Consider the following 16147-nt stretch of genomic DNA (forward strand, 5'->3'; position numbering starts at 1 on the left):
ACCTCTGTTTTTTATAGAAAAAAAAAAAAAAAATAGAATACACTTTCCTGATCGAATTTAATATTTTATTTAATTGTAATATACATTTTCTTATAGCGTTTTTAACATTGCAATTGTTTTTTAATTTCTGTTTATAACACGATAGAAAAACTATTAAAAAAAAATAATGATGTAAACGTGTGAAAAAGCGCTCGTAATGATTTGCAAATTTGAAAATTTCCAAAAAAACCCGCCAATTAATTCCCCCTCCCCAGACACGATCATTCCGCGTTCCTCCTACAGAATCGATAGATGGCGTGCTTTATTGTTGACTTGGATTAAAATGGCGACCTATAATGAGCGCACGGGGGCAATACCGTTAAATTCCCCGCGATAAATGAGCCTGTGCGAATTCATCTCACCGCGGTGTATGTGCAGAAACGCCGGGTGGTTTGAGGTGTACCCGGCATGTTCAGATTTTCGCGGACGCTCGAATCATGTGAGCGGAGCAACGGTGCCACCCGATCGTGTGTCGTGCGTTGGCCAGGTATCTGTGGCCATATTTATTGTGTTATTCTTAAAGACATCGTATCTCTTCGTACACCGGCGAACATAATCGAATACCTATGCACACGGCTCTACGATATCGAAGAAAACAATCGTCGTTGTCCAAACGTTTATAGAATACGCGAAGAACGCGACGATCCATTCCTTGTTGATCAGTACCGACCACTAGCAGTGAGCTATTGGTATACTGTATTCAAGGATACTGTTGTTTGGATAGGACAAAACGAAAAGACGCTGTTTCGATGGATGCTCGTCGATCCCAAGGAGAGCGCGCGTGCTTGTTTTTGTTTTGCGGACAAATAGCTATTAACACTCGACGATCGTAAGCAACACAAGTCGTACTGTGCCTGCAGAAACACGCTGGCTTATTGCTCGATTCGACGATCTCGGATACCGTCTACGGCATTCTGATGGATCACTCGTGATTACGAAGAAGTAAGCATGATCTCACACTCCAATCCCACCTCTCTCTTTTCTTATCTATTTCTTGTTCTTATTTCAATTCATCAACCTCTCTTTTAATACTTTTAAATCGTTTTCTGAAAAGACTAAAGATGGTTATGTTTCGAACGAATTAGATCTCAATTACACTTAGGAACTTATGAACGTACCTTGTTGATTCTTTTCTTTTTATATTTCTCGAGCGTTTCTACCACTTTTATCCAATTGTCCTCTGTGAAACAACATTACTTTTGGGACACATTATACGTGTACATATTTGTTTATTTGCTTTAACCAATACCAACATTAAGATTTTTAGTTTTTATTATTATCATGTGGTATTATTTATTTCAAATAAAATGTGTTCACATCTTATTCCAAAAGCTTTAATTATGGATAGGTGTGTTCTATTACATAGGAATATATTTCCAAGATTTTATACAATTGTTTATTACATTTCTTTTTGTCAATGTATTTGTACAAATAAGCAAATTTTTTATTTCACAGGATAGAATGGAGAACTTTCTGCCCTACCTTAGAATCCTTAACACTTTAACAAAGCTCTTATGATCAGTTCATATGTATATGAAGAAGTGTATAGAATGGTTTCCTATGTGCAATTATAAAGAGGAATGTATAAAAGTTTTCATTGAAAATTATGTTATGATTGATTTAAAACGTATCACCAACATTTCTAAACGCAAGAAAGCCTGCCATAAGTGGACTAGGCAGGCTAGGCACCCTTGTGCCAAACTTGGGTAATGGATCCTGTTGGTCCATGGTATGCATCGTATAACCGCCTTGCTTCAGGAAGTACTGCTAATACATTTCAAGGAACAAATTCAACCACCAACAGTGATTTTGTATCGCATCATTTGTCAACAGCTGCCACACAAGCGGTACCGTCAACAACATCGCAATTACTTTTACAAGCAGCACATACAACAGCAACTCTGGCGGGACAACCATCTCCCTTCAACCCAGGGGGGTTTTTGTCTCCACCCCCTGTGGGTTATGATGTTTTTTCTCCTTTGTTTCACCATCCCAATTCAAAACAATCGCCTTATGTATCGCAACATCGACAAGTCCTTGCTCAAGCACAAGCCGTGACAGTGACTAAACAAAATACAACAACCGAATCTGAAATATCTCCATTGAGAGAAAACTACAATTCAACTCATCAAACTTTCTTTGAACATCAGGGTTCATCATCTTCACCCACTGCATCATCTCTCGCTTGGACCCAACAAAACAATGCCCAACTTCCAAGTCCTTTTGGTATATTACCACATGAAAGTGTTGTAGCATCTTCTCCTGGACCACCTTCCACAAAAACTAACACTGCTGCCTATGAAAATACATTTAATGCTCATTTTAGTGCAACTCCAACAATAAATAATATAAATTCTCAACTATCTACTCCTGTTTCAACAGCAGACTTTAAATCATCTACTTATCCAGATGCAAAAAAGACAGTAAATGTTAGACCTCAATCTCCAAATGTTAACGTAAAGTTAGTAGTCTCCACGACTCAAGGAGGTAATAGCCAAACATTTTTCCAGCAAGTTCCAACTACTTTTAGTTCTGAAACATTGACAAACAATTACACAGCTGGTAATGGGACCCAAACTTCAAATGGTAAGGTACAAGCATCTCTTCAACATCAACAATCATGCATTGTGTCCACGCCAAGTAATACTCCTAGTAAAGAATACAGAATTCCACAACCATCTGCAAGATCTGTTGCATCAACAACCATATTTTTAAACACATCGGTTAGATCGGTATCATCGCAAGCTCAAGATAAACAACCAACACAAAATAGTGGTTTTCCTTCCCCACCTAACAAAGCTACATCTACATCTCAGCAGAGTATACAAACAAAAGCACAAACTAAAATTTATCCTGAATTAAGCAATCATGGTGAACATAGAAGGAATGAACAAGCAGGACATGATAGTAATCAGTCATCGCCTATTAGTTTTTCTATCATGGATACACGTGGTATGAATTATGGAACTAATAATACAACAAATTGTAATAATAATAGTGGTAAACTTGCAAGTAACCAAAGGACACCACCAAATAATAATTTACAGTCACATCCACAGCAACAACAGCAACAGTTTCATGTTTTGAATCAACAACCACAACAGCAGCAACCAACAACACCTTATAGACATTATATAACAAATTCAGCAAATGATACTGAATATCACCATTCTAATAGATCAAAATCAACAGCATCTACAGATTCTGCTTATTCTTCCAATAATTCGACTCAAAATGGTCCTGATTGCGGAGTTGTTGTACCACGAAGACCAAGTCCCTTACAAGCACATTCACAAGCTAGTCCACTAGGACATGTACCAAGTCCTGCATATCCAATGTATAATAGCCCAATGGCAACAATATCTTCTCCTTCGCCATTGCAACAACATACAGAAAATAATGGAAATCAATGTGCTAGTGGACAGCAGTACAAAGCAACAGTACAGCAGCAAGTTACACCACCTTCACCACTTGATGTTACTGTTCCTCGACCTGCATCACAAGGTCAAGTTGCATATTCTTCAGTGATAACTAGGGCATTAGGTACTACAGAAAATAACAAACCAACTTACAATACAGAAACTAAAAGTTATGATAGACAACAACAAGATTTCTCTCAAACACAAAAACAACAAATATGTTGGGAAAATGATAATAGACAAACAAACACAAATAGAAAATTTTCTGTGGCAGTGTATACAACTGGTAACACAGAAATAAATACTCAAACATTACCTATTCAACAACAGGTACAAAGAGTATTAAATGTTTCTGAGAGGCAGCAACCCTATTTTGATTCTAATCAAGTTACTTTACAAGATTTAAGTAGCTGTAGAGGAGATCCAATGAGTATTGTAAAAAATTTACAAACACTACAACAAAGTTCCTGTCAAGTACAACAGCAGCACACAGGCCCTACTGCTCTAAATGATCAGCAAAAGCAAGTAGAAGAAAGACGCAAAGCAGATTCTGTTAACAAAAAAAGGAAAAGTTCAGAAAAGGGAGGTCATGGATCCACTCTAAATGAACTTGCAGGAACAGCAACAATGACGGAATATTTAAGTAGAATACCACCTCCTGCACATCATAATACAAATCAACAACAACAAAATGGTTATTTTGACTTTGAAAGGTGGAATTTGCCTCCACCTCCCTCAAAAATGTTTACAAGTGCACCTGCTGCATTTAGTTCTCAATCAACACTGCATCATTCAAGTAATTTTGTAGGAAATCCAGCACATCAACATCAATCTATAATGGTGCCACATCATCACGCACCACCTCCTATTCCTTATTTTCCAGCTTTTCATATACCTCCAGGACATCATCCACATCATACTCATGAATTTCAATCTTCTGTTGAAATAACTCCAATTAGTTTTGGGGAGAATGCAGTAAATCAAAATTCCAATTATAATCAAGAAATACGAGATGATCAACCTAAAGTGATTGTTCCTAATATAGAAGAAGAATTAGGCTTTCTTCAGCAAAATCAACAGCCAGTGCAAACTATGAATCAAATGAACAAAGATCTTAAACGACCTGGTAGGGATCCAAATTCAGGATTCATGACGAGCTATTTGAAGTTTTTACAAGGTGAAAGAGATCCTTCACCGCCACCTGCAATACGAGGTGGTAGAAAAGCAACATGGAGTAGGTCGAAACCATATATTCCAATAGAGCCTTGTAAACCTTCAGAAACTTCCACAAATGGAGAAACAGTAAAAACACAGACTGAAAAACCAAATCCTCCAAAGGAAACACCAGCAATTGATTATGCTAATGATCCTAGATATTTTCCATTACCTAAAGAAAGAAAAAAACCAAACTTTGATTCAAGTGATGATGGATTCACTAGTGATGATGATTTTCTATTTCCACCTAAAAAAACAGAAAGAAAAACATCTACTAATACTACTAATACAATGGATACTACAATTATAAAACCAGAAGGTAAATCTAGAAAAGGAAGACCTATTAAACCTGGAGGACCAACAGATAGAAAGCGAAAAGCTGCAGCTGCTGCAGCAGCAGAGGCAGCTACTCATACAGCAAGTGGAAAAGTATCAAAGAAACTTGAAGAAGGTAATGTTAAAATGTTTTATATAATTTCTAATAACTAATCTTTATATTTTTTTTTAGTGGATCCTTTACTTTTACCCCCAAGAAGAGAAACATCTAGGAGAAAAGCTAAGGAAAAAACATCAGTAAAACAATTTTTAGATAGACAACAGGGTATAGATTATTTTGATAATGACGAAGAACAAGGTGATTCTGATTCTGATCCTGCTTGGACTCCTGCAGTAAAATTAGTTGGAGATGAAGAAGACAAAAGAAAGAAACGTGGACGACCTCTAATTACAAAGAAAAATAAAAGGACCTTAGAAGAAGATGGTTATTCATCTGGTGAAGTTATTGTTTCAAAAAAATCAGTCAGAAAAAGGCATGAAGTATATACAAAAAATTCTAGCAATTCTGCAAAGATTTCGACTAAAATAGATGAGAAATTAATTACTTCTGCCAGTGATGAGGACATTGATATATCTCCATTTAAGGTACTTTGATTATATTTTAATATACCTTTTATATTCTAATTTACCTTCACTACCATTGAGGAAAGTTCACTGATACAAATTAAATCATAAACATTATTATTGCATGCAGCATTCCATCAACAATTTTGAAGATGTGGTAATTTCTATTTTTTTTACATTTTTGTAATAATATATAAACAAATATATCATTAATATTATTGATATATTTGTTAAAAGCCTCAATGATTCTCAAGTTATAACTATAACATTTATTTTTCCAAATATTTTTTTAAATAATAAAATAACTAAAAATTTTTATATTTTTAGTCTGGTGAATTTGTTGTGATCAAGACAGATCTAGATGAAAAGTATCCAGCTCTGTGGAGAATAGATGGGAAAACACTATTGCAAAAATATGAGCCATTTAAGTCCAATGGCAAAACGTTATATAGAAACATATCAACGGTAAAGAATATATATATCATAAAATAATGTAACTAAAAAAAACTAATAAATGTTTCTAATTAATATTAATATGATTTTAGTATTCTGGTTGGGCTCCACAAAATCGTCATATTTATCAACAAGTGCCAGTTAAGTTTTGGCAACAAGGCAAATTAGAAACTATTGTAGAATTTTTAAGGGATGAAATGATCATTGATGACAGGTGAATTCTTTATAATACTTCATAAAACTTTACTTTGTAAAAAATGAAAAATAGTTTGGTAATATTTTTTCTTTTTTTTTTCTCTCTTTTTCTGCACTTTCAGTGAATGCATAAATAAGTTCATGAAGGATACTGAAAAATATCAAGATAATTTTGAAGTGTATATACAAACACTGATCTCACAAGCTTTGGATTCAAATTTCCTAACAGAGATATTCCAAGAGCAAGGTTAAAACATTACTTAAAAATTTTTACTTAGTAATATGAACATGGTCATTATTCTATATTTTCTTTTTCTTTTTTTTTTTCTTTTTTTTTTCTTTTTGGTTTCCCCAGATGATTATTTCTTATCCAATGTTAAGACTGTTGATGAAGTAACAGATGAGAGAAAACAACGTCTTCTTTCTACCACTAAATGGCGATCTAATTTTATAACTGCAATCTCTACATGGCCATGTCTTAATGTATTGAAAGATTTGCCATCTTCTGAATATAAAAACAAATTATGTGCTGGTTGTCAGCAAATCAAAATTTATGCTAGAGTTTTACTTTATGGTCAGCCATACAACAGTACCACATTGGAAGGCTCACCTCCTGGTCCAAAAGTACCACAAGAAAAGGTTTAATATATATAGTCATCATTATGTGTATATAAAAAATACTTGCTAACTTTAATTTTTTTAATTTTATATCTGATATCTTTATAGGATTTTTTGCTATGTCGAATCTGCCAAACTAAGGTAGCTCTATATAATAAAGTAGCTCATCAAAAATATCTCATGTTTTTGGAATGTGCAAGAAGAGTAGCAGATAAAAGATCAACTGATCCTAATAAAGATACAACAATAATATTAAATGAGTTATTAGCGGACGAAACTTGGTTGAATCAAGTAAATAATTTATATAATATATATTATTTTTTTAGTAATGATTTACTAAAATACTTTTTTCTTTCTCAGTTATTTAAAGAAGTTAGATGTATTTGGGCAGAGATTGATAACATGGAACAACAAATTAAACAAAAGTCAAATCCAACGGAAACATTATCGTCGTCGTCGTCGTCGTCTTCGTCTTCGTCGTCGTCGACGTCATCGTCTTCAGTAAATCATGCAGAAGAAATGAAAATTCATAATTCATCTGTGCGTGCAACTGAAGGACCGAGTAATACTTCAGATTCACAGGTGCCTATACAGAACACTGAAAGCAATTTGCAAACAGTGTCTTGTAATATGCAAATAAACAGTGTATCGTCTTAGTGGTGCTACACAGTATGGTTCTATTTGTTATTTAACGTCATAATATTTGTGTGAGTATAGTGGCATACATAATTGTTGAATATATGCATACTTGTCTCTCACATTGAAGAATTATATAATAGACTTGAAGAACAGTGGATAACTGTTAAACTGGATAATATTATGATGAACTAAGTTAATAAGAGTGTAATAAGGAACTGTAATTATAAAAATAAGGTATTGAGAGTATTGAGGTAAGTGAAAATTTAAACACTTTAAATGTGTATTATATACATTTTTGGTATAGCAATCAGAGCCCAAACTTTGCCATTATAGTGATATAAAAATAGTGGAATATTGACACACATGTGAATATAGTTACACATAGCTATTTGTATCGTGATAATCTCATGTAAGGTGAAAATCTAACGTGATAAATCGAAAAATATAAGAAGACAGAACTTTGGTAACATGATGTGAAAAGTGTTAAAAATTTTCTGTAACATATTTGCATCACATAACAGCGCCTTGAAGTCTGTTGTTTATGAAAAGCAGAAGCTGTTAAGATATTTGTTCCTGTATGTATAACTCTTAAAGTTAATATGTATTTTCTTTTTTACTTTTGCAAAATAGTTGCTATTTGTAAAATTGGCAAGTCAAATAATATTTATGTAATATTTATGTTGTATATATATATTTACTAAGTGCAGACATACATATAACAAGATTTTTTAAACGTATCAAATACGTTTGAAATATCCTAAAGTGTTCCAAAACCAATCATTTAAAAATATCTCTATAGCATGATTACTGAATAGATAATTGAACAGAATACCTTCAAAAAAAAAAAAAGAAATTACCAACTGATATAACTTGGAAGTTACTAAATATTTTGAAAATGAACTTTTGTTTTTGCTATATGCATATATTTTTGCATTATATATTTAAGTCTGATTTTGATTGCAGTTATTATTTCCAGTGCAACATTTAGATATACAATTCTTCCACATTATATATACAAGCAATTATTTTATCATGTTTAAAAAAATTATTTATAATTTTTGGTTCAATAATTTTCAGTTTGCAAATATCATTACACACACATATATATATATATATATATACTCTTAGCTATATGAATATTTGCGTATAATGGTCATAATAATAGCAATATTCAGGTTCCAGAGGCCTTTTTGTATATCATAACATATAAATAATAACATTTTATTTTCATTATATAGTTAATGCTTGTACAGTACTGTTACTAAGTTTTGTCCTCTTGAATTAAATGGTTTCTTTTTTTATATCATATTTCAATGAAAGTACAATAATTAAGAAAAATTATATATTGCAATATATAAAGAAATGAAAGAAAAAGTATTAATAATAGTAAGTTGGGCTATGAACTTGAACAATTATCGAACAATCATTCTCTTTCTGTTTTTTTTTCTATCATTTTTACATAAGTTAAAATATATTTTTGTTGCATTTAAAAAATTCCTTTATTGACCTTATTTAATCTAAAACGCCATACACATATACACATATATATGTATACAAATGTGTTTTACTTTGTATCTAAAATATCTGTATATCATATTTTTAAGGGCAAAATTGATGAACAGTAATGTACTGCTAATTTTTCGTTTAAAAAAATTTGTTTTTATATTTGATCTAGAGCAAATATAATAAGAGAAATGTAGATCAATTACAATAAGAAAAAATAAATTATGATGCATTGTTCTATGTTCTCAGAATGTATAAAATAACAGAATTATGTATTTTAGATTTTGGCCTCAATGTGTATCATAAATTTTATGAAGTTCCAATTTTTGTAATACATTGTAAATATTGAGAATTCTAGATATATCAAAGGCTTCTTTTTATCATTATAATATACTTTACTAAGAAAAAGTATTCTGTAATGAAATTTAATAGAATTTTGTTACTTTACAATGATTTATATAAAAAAGGCAACATTTTATATATGATTAACATTACAAATACTTTCCAATAGATAATAGATAACTAGTTATAGAACCAATAACAGTTTACTGTACATTAAATACCATTATTAGATTTAAATTATATGTTATTATTATTAGTATTATTATAATTATGATTATTATTTTCTTCATTGTCATTATCATCATTATCATCATTTTATTATTATCATTATTCTCATCGCGATAGTCTTTGTTTAAGGCTTGTATCGTTTAAGTTTTTAGCCTATCTCCAGATTTATTAGGAACAAAAAATATTCTCTAAAGAAAAAAGAGTGATGATATGCGTGCGTGGCGCGAATGTATTTTTCGAAAATGTATCAAATATATTTGTAAATTGTAAAAATATTCTAGCAAAGTGTGTAAAGTGGCTAAGCAATGCCTATCAGGCTTTAGACACCTTTCATATGTTATACCAAGACAAAATTATTGTATTAGTAATAGTTGTGAGGTGCATTGAAATGTATTATAAATTATTGGAGGATTTATTATATTAAAATCTAAAATGCGGGCATTTGGACACAAACACAAACAATAAAAAGAGTATGCAACATGAAAGAGATCTTCTTTCTAACAAATGTGCCATGCAATAATTCATATCGCAAAAAAGCAGGTGCTGTATATAACAATTGAATGGATGAATCGATTTTTTTAATAAATACAAAAATGTAACGTGCAAACAAACGTTTCTCAAGAAATTGCAATGAGAAATCTTAATTGTATAAATATTGTAATGTCATATATAGTACCTGCCCTATGATTAGATCTTTCAACATTGCATACGATATAAAACTATTAATATTATTGTTATATTATACTTCTTTTTAAAAAGCGATGGGTACAACCTTGTTTATTAGACACTGTAAATTTTTTTATAGGTTTCATCATACAGTTTAATTATGAGAAGTTTTGAACACTGAAGTTGCAGTATTTTCTGTTATCTTGATCGAAAAAGAAATATGATCAAAGTATATAAATATTATAGTAGAATATTACTCGCATAATTTATGTTTTTATTAATCATTTTTAAATAAAAGACATACAGTTTACACGGTTGTGTATATACTTCTCTAAATAATTTTTACGTAAAAATCTTCATATAATCAATAACTATGACATTATACATTATTCGCGTAAAAATATAATTACACTAAGAAAGTTTTTCAATAACTTGAATTTAAAATATATCGCGCTTCGATAAAACACGCGCGAGATATCGAACTGCGATACCGATAGTACACGTATGTTTATATATTTTTCATGGTATGTTTTAAAACTTTAAGTTTAACCTTAACGTTAACAAAAAAGGTAAATGAAAGTCATTTAATTAATATAATGTAAAATAGAGAGAATTCTTAAATTAATTGAATGATAATATATATACACATGTGTGTATACATATACACATATATATGATATATAAAAGAAAAGAAAACACATTTCGTCGTTAGAGTTGGAAAGTTAACTGTGAAGTTTGCAATGCGCAGGTCCATTTATTCTCCCACCATACTGCACGCACACATACACGCGACAACACGAGGGGTCCCCTTCCTATCCCCCACTCCTCTCGTGATTTCATTTCCATTCCAATTTCCAGTTCGCGTTTGTTGCCCGTGAAGGATGCCTTCTGCCAACCCTAAACTAGAGAAACAGGCCTCTACGGAGACCGTGGAACCCATACGCCAAGCGATTATCGTTATCGAACATAAAATACGGAATCTTGAAAAGCGTAAGGTTAGTATTGAAAGGAATAACGTTTTGATAAAAGCTGTTAGACCTACCTGTCAATCGGCGGCTTCTACCGTGTAATCCGCCATGTTTCGATACGCCATGTGCTTCACGCTCGAAAATTCGGCAATATTAGATAATTACTATACGAGCAAATATCCTTGAGCCTTTCGATAATCAATTAACGAATCATGTAATACCAATTCTTCTTATGTAGAATTACGATATTTCCTACCATCGAAAGTTTTAATCCGTTGTTTCGAACCTCGTGTCATGGCGGTATCCTTTAGATGTATCAAAACTTCCTCTCGTAGTTTACCTTACGGCCTCCCTTCATGTTACTTTACCTTTAATTGATCGTCCTATCTCGGTACGAGGAATAAAGATTTCGTATGTAAAATATTTTATGTCTTCTAATGAAAAATATATATTAGGAATTTTTCTTTAGGTTTTTAGTCTTCGTACCGGTTTTCTACATTCGCATATACTTTAATACTTCATTTAATCAAACAATATGACTTTCTTTATGCCTTTCTCTTATTTATTTATATGCATTCTTTTTTTGAAAATAGTCCGATAATGAACATTGGAACGGACGAAATTTTTGATGAATTTTATCTCGCTATTCTCGTTGATTATTTTCAACTATATCGTTTGTTTTTTTATTTTTATTTATTTTTCTTTTTGATTTTTCCTTTAAATTATAATTTTGTGCATAAGGACCAAAAGTAGACTTCATTGAAATAGTAAACTAACTTTTATTCTGATATTTGATAAATTTTTTTATTATAAATATTAATGTGTAAAATCAGAAGAAATATATTTATAGGAAAAAATTGTTTGTTTTTAGGGCAAGCTAGAGTCCTATAGAGATCTACAAAAAAATGGAAGGGAACTAAATGCGGATCAGACCAAGGCTGTAGCTAAATATGATGGAGTATTACAAACCTTGGATATTACTCGCGAATTGTATAAACAAATTGTCGGTATTGCCAATGATGCTGTTAAACAACAAAAGAAATTGGCACGTAAAGAAGCTGTTGAAAGAACACAGCAAGATATTGCTAAGGTAAGTGTCATGTCTAATGTTCGTTCACCAATGTTTCAGTATCATAGCAAGTTAAAGAATTAAGTAGCAATGACATACTACTGAATCAATATTATTTATTGTTTTCCTTTTTTCATAAAAAATTATTGTATTTATAAATATTAATAAACAGAGTGCTTGTCGCAATATTTTATGATTTTGTTTATAATGTAGGTTAGGGAAGTACTACTTATTCAGGATATTTTGACGAGTATGAGTACAAGTACTGTACGAGAAGACTTTTTAGCTGGTACAAATGGTGCTGTAAAAATGTCAGAAGATGAATTGAAATATATAGATGATCTTTACAATGAAGTTATAATGAAACATCAGCATGAAGAGGGAGAGCCAACAGTTCTTCAACAAGTACAGAAAGTTGCAGAACATTATGTAGCAATTGTTGATGGTAAACAAAGAGAAGTTGTTGGAACCACTTACAATAAATTAAAGGAAATCATACATTCTATTCATCAATCTGGATACTTTGATCAATCTCATACAGTTGAATCTGCGGTTGAGGAAGTAAGCAAATATATTCATTCAACTCTAATAGAATATTATATTAAATTAATTAATGTTTTTTCGAACTGTGATTTTAATTGTATATATTTTTTTTACAGACTACTGAAACTACTGCTGAAACACAAATCACGGATACTTCTGTGCCAGAGCAAGTTAATGAAGAATTTAGTAACAGTGAAAGGCACATTCCACCTGAATCCATAATACCCATTCCTAGCTTTCCAGTTCAAGTTGCTCCTCTTCCTGTAGTGTCAGGCACAGCTCCAGTTTCTGGTCCAATCCCTGTTGTACCACAACCTATTCCACCACATCCAACTGCATCTGTTGAGCCATCATATTACACAAATGCAACTGGATTTGTACCACAACCACAACAACAGCAACAACAAGCTCAACAGTCACAACAGCAACCTCCACAAGCTCCTAGAATTAATGATGTTATTGGAACTCCAAATTTTTTCTTTCTGCAAGAATCTGAACTTGATTCACCAGATGTCACTTCTCAAACACCTATTGTATCACACATTCCTCCTGCAGTTAATGCACCTATACCTTCTCAGACATTTACAAATCAGAATTTCACAAACGCAACTGTTGTACCTCAACAGGTAATATATCAACATCAACCACCTCAAGATATGTCGCACATTCCTGGATTTGCTAATCCTAATCCACCCCCACCAATACCTATGCCGCCATCTCATCAACAAACAAATATTCAATACAGTCCTCAACACCCTGCTGGTTTTCAACAACAAGCAGCATCCCAGCCTATTCCAACACAAGGACAAAATTTCGAACAGACATCTCAACAAGATGGCCAGGAAAAACATATAGAGGTATGCATCATACCTATATATTAGTATCATTAAAATATTGTTGCATTTAAAATTCGATTAAAAATTATGTGTATCTAATATAGGAAAAAACAGAAGAGAATCAAGAAGAATCAGCTCCAGCAGAGACAGAAACAGATCAGCCAAGCGAATCTGTTGATTGGGCTCAATTAACAGAACCTACAGACTGGAATCAATCAGAAACAGCTCAACAACCTGTTCCAGACACACAGCAACAACAGCAGCAACAACAACAACAAACAACTCAACAAGCTTGGAGCGATCAACAGAGAGGTGGATATAGAGGTAGAGGTGGTAGAAGAGGTAATTCTAATGGGTACAATGGAAGAGGCAGGGGTTATCAGCAAAATGGTCGTGGTGGACAAGGTAAGAAATGTATAATGAACTTGATATATTATATCGTACCAATTATGTTATAATATAAATACACGTTAGTTAAAATATATTTTATGTAAAATTGTTTGTTTCGTGAAATTAGGTACATATTATCGCAATGACAGTAACTATCAAAATGGTTATCAGCAACGTTCGTGGAGTAATGAAGGAAACGGTGGATACAACGGTGGTTTTAAAAGAGGTGGAGGCAGCACAAGAGGTGGTCCTCGGGGTGAGCGTGGTATGGATAGGGGTGGACGTGGACAATATCGTGGTCAAAGAGGAGGAAATCGCGGCGGTTATGCACCTCGCGGTAAGCCTCAGGCACAACAGTAACGACTACATGGTAGAATAATGCACAGTGAAATGTTATATTAATGCTCTAAGATCACTATTCAATTGTCTATTTATGAAAAAACCTAAGTCGGCACAATACATTTGCAGCATGCTCAGAACGTTAATGTATACACATAGATCAGCATAAGTATATATACATATATATATGTGTATGTATGTATGTATGTATGTATGTATGTATGTATGCAAAAGCGCGATCGTATAAAGAACAGAATCTTTGATATTTAATGTTGCATTATACTACGTTTATCATGTACAAAGAAGCGCGCAGTATGAGTTTTATTTATAATAATATAGTAAGATAGATATAATGGAAACAAAAGTTATCATTGCATAACTTAAAACACTCTTAGTGTCTTATTATTTCACAATAAGTTATTATAACACACATGCTGGTACTTATGTTTCTGGCTTAGGATGTTTCTTAAATAAGACGATGAATAACATAACTGCATTTGAATTTGGTATCTATGATTATCAAAGAAAAAGATCCTATTAACATTAATGTAAAAATAATGCAAATGTAATATTGTGATATAAAAAAAAAAAAGAAAAAAAAAAGAGAAGAAGAAAAAGATCAACCAAATTCATGAAGTGTGAACCCACTATGCAAGTATTATTGTGTTGTGACGGAAGGCAGATTTCACAGGGCAACAACTGTTCAACAACAAAAAAAAATTAAAAAAATTATAATAATAATTTTATTATAAAAAAAATAACAAAAAAAATGTGAGAACTCATACACGCATTTCAAGGAAACACAACAAGAACGTATTTAAAAATGTAATTATAAGATGATCGTAAGAGAATAGAAGCGATCTGCTAGACTATTTCTTTGTCTTGCGGCGCATCGTTCTAGAGGATTTTTTAAGATACCAGAAAAAAAGAACACGGAGAGAGCAATGCCTTCTAGTGATATAACTTCTAGACTATATTCCAGTTCCGGTCTACGAATTTGAAGCATTTAGATTAATGTTACCGAGATTTATAGTCGTAAAATGGATGAGGATACGCAAATTTATGAAAATGTTCTATCATGGATGAGTTACGTGATTCCTCTTCTGGAAATTCATATTGTTCCCCTATTTTTTCTTTGTTTATTTCAAAATTCTTTAGGATCCTCTCTACATTCAATTGTTCTAAAGATATCGCTGTGCAATGTTGACATTATGCATGATTATCTGATTTATTATTTCGAAAAATGAAGACTTATTTAAAAAAAAAAATAAATAAATAAGCTGTAGTGCCGAGTGAGTTTTAGCATGGCAAACATGCTAAGTGTACAATTAATTAGAGGGTGTGCTTATGTAGTACGCCATGGACACAAACTGCGTTTGTACCGCCACGTATGCGATACGAAAAGTAATGTATTTTGTTTGTACATTTGTGTTTAATCATCCTTAATCTACAATTACGTTCAATTATCCTATCAATACCTGTGTATCTTCCAAATAAAGATCTAATTCAACCCTGCTAATTAGCCTATCTATCACATAGCTTAATGGAGGCATTTCGTCATTAAATCTGTTCTCAAAAAAAAAAAATAAAATAAAATAAAATCAATAATAAAGTGTTTAATTAATAGTGTATATGATATCAATCTTGTATTTCCTATGGCAATGTCTTTGTACGTACAATTGTTCTTTCAATATAGTAGTTCAGTGCTGTATATTATACTATTCATACAATTTCAGCGTTTTTTAATGTTACTCGTAACGCGTTATTATATTTTTAAATAAATAT

The 16147-nt window shown here is 32.1% G+C and overlaps 2 protein-coding genes across 3 annotated transcripts; both read left to right on the forward strand.

Moving 5' to 3' along the window:
• The first annotated feature begins 176 nt into the window (after positions 1-176).
• Positions 177-7517, forward strand: LOC122635210. Of its 2 annotated transcripts, XM_043825164.1 has the most exons (10): positions 177-981; positions 1495-5124; positions 5182-5594; positions 5704-5730; positions 5901-6038; positions 6119-6240; positions 6344-6468; positions 6577-6860; positions 6948-7130; positions 7200-7517. In XM_043825164.1, exons 2-10 carry the CDS (start codon positions 1749-1751, stop codon positions 7494-7496), a joined length of 4965 nt encoding a protein of 1654 aa, XP_043681099.1. In that variant the 5' UTR covers positions 177-981; positions 1495-1748; the 3' UTR covers positions 7497-7517. The 2 variants fall into 2 exon arrangements, with proteins under 2 accessions (XP_043681099.1, XP_043681100.1); XM_043825165.1 differs by lacking the exon at positions 5704-5730 and having other exon boundaries at positions 178-981.
• A 3538-nt stretch (positions 7518-11055) lies between these two features.
• Positions 11056-15881, forward strand: LOC122635212 (caprin homolog). The gene is made up of 6 exons (XM_043825167.1): positions 11056-11212; positions 12057-12275; positions 12468-12815; positions 12914-13654; positions 13738-14038; positions 14151-15881. Exons 1-6 carry the CDS (start codon positions 11099-11101, stop codon positions 14381-14383), a joined length of 1956 nt encoding a protein of 651 aa, XP_043681102.1. The 5' UTR covers positions 11056-11098; the 3' UTR covers positions 14384-15881.
• The last annotated feature ends 266 nt before the right edge of the window (positions 15882-16147 follow it).

This window comes from Vespula pensylvanica, chromosome 17 (assembly GCF_014466175.1).
Source record: "Vespula pensylvanica isolate Volc-1 chromosome 17, ASM1446617v1, whole genome shotgun sequence".
Lineage (NCBI taxonomy): Eukaryota > Metazoa > Arthropoda > Insecta > Hymenoptera > Vespidae > Vespula > Vespula pensylvanica.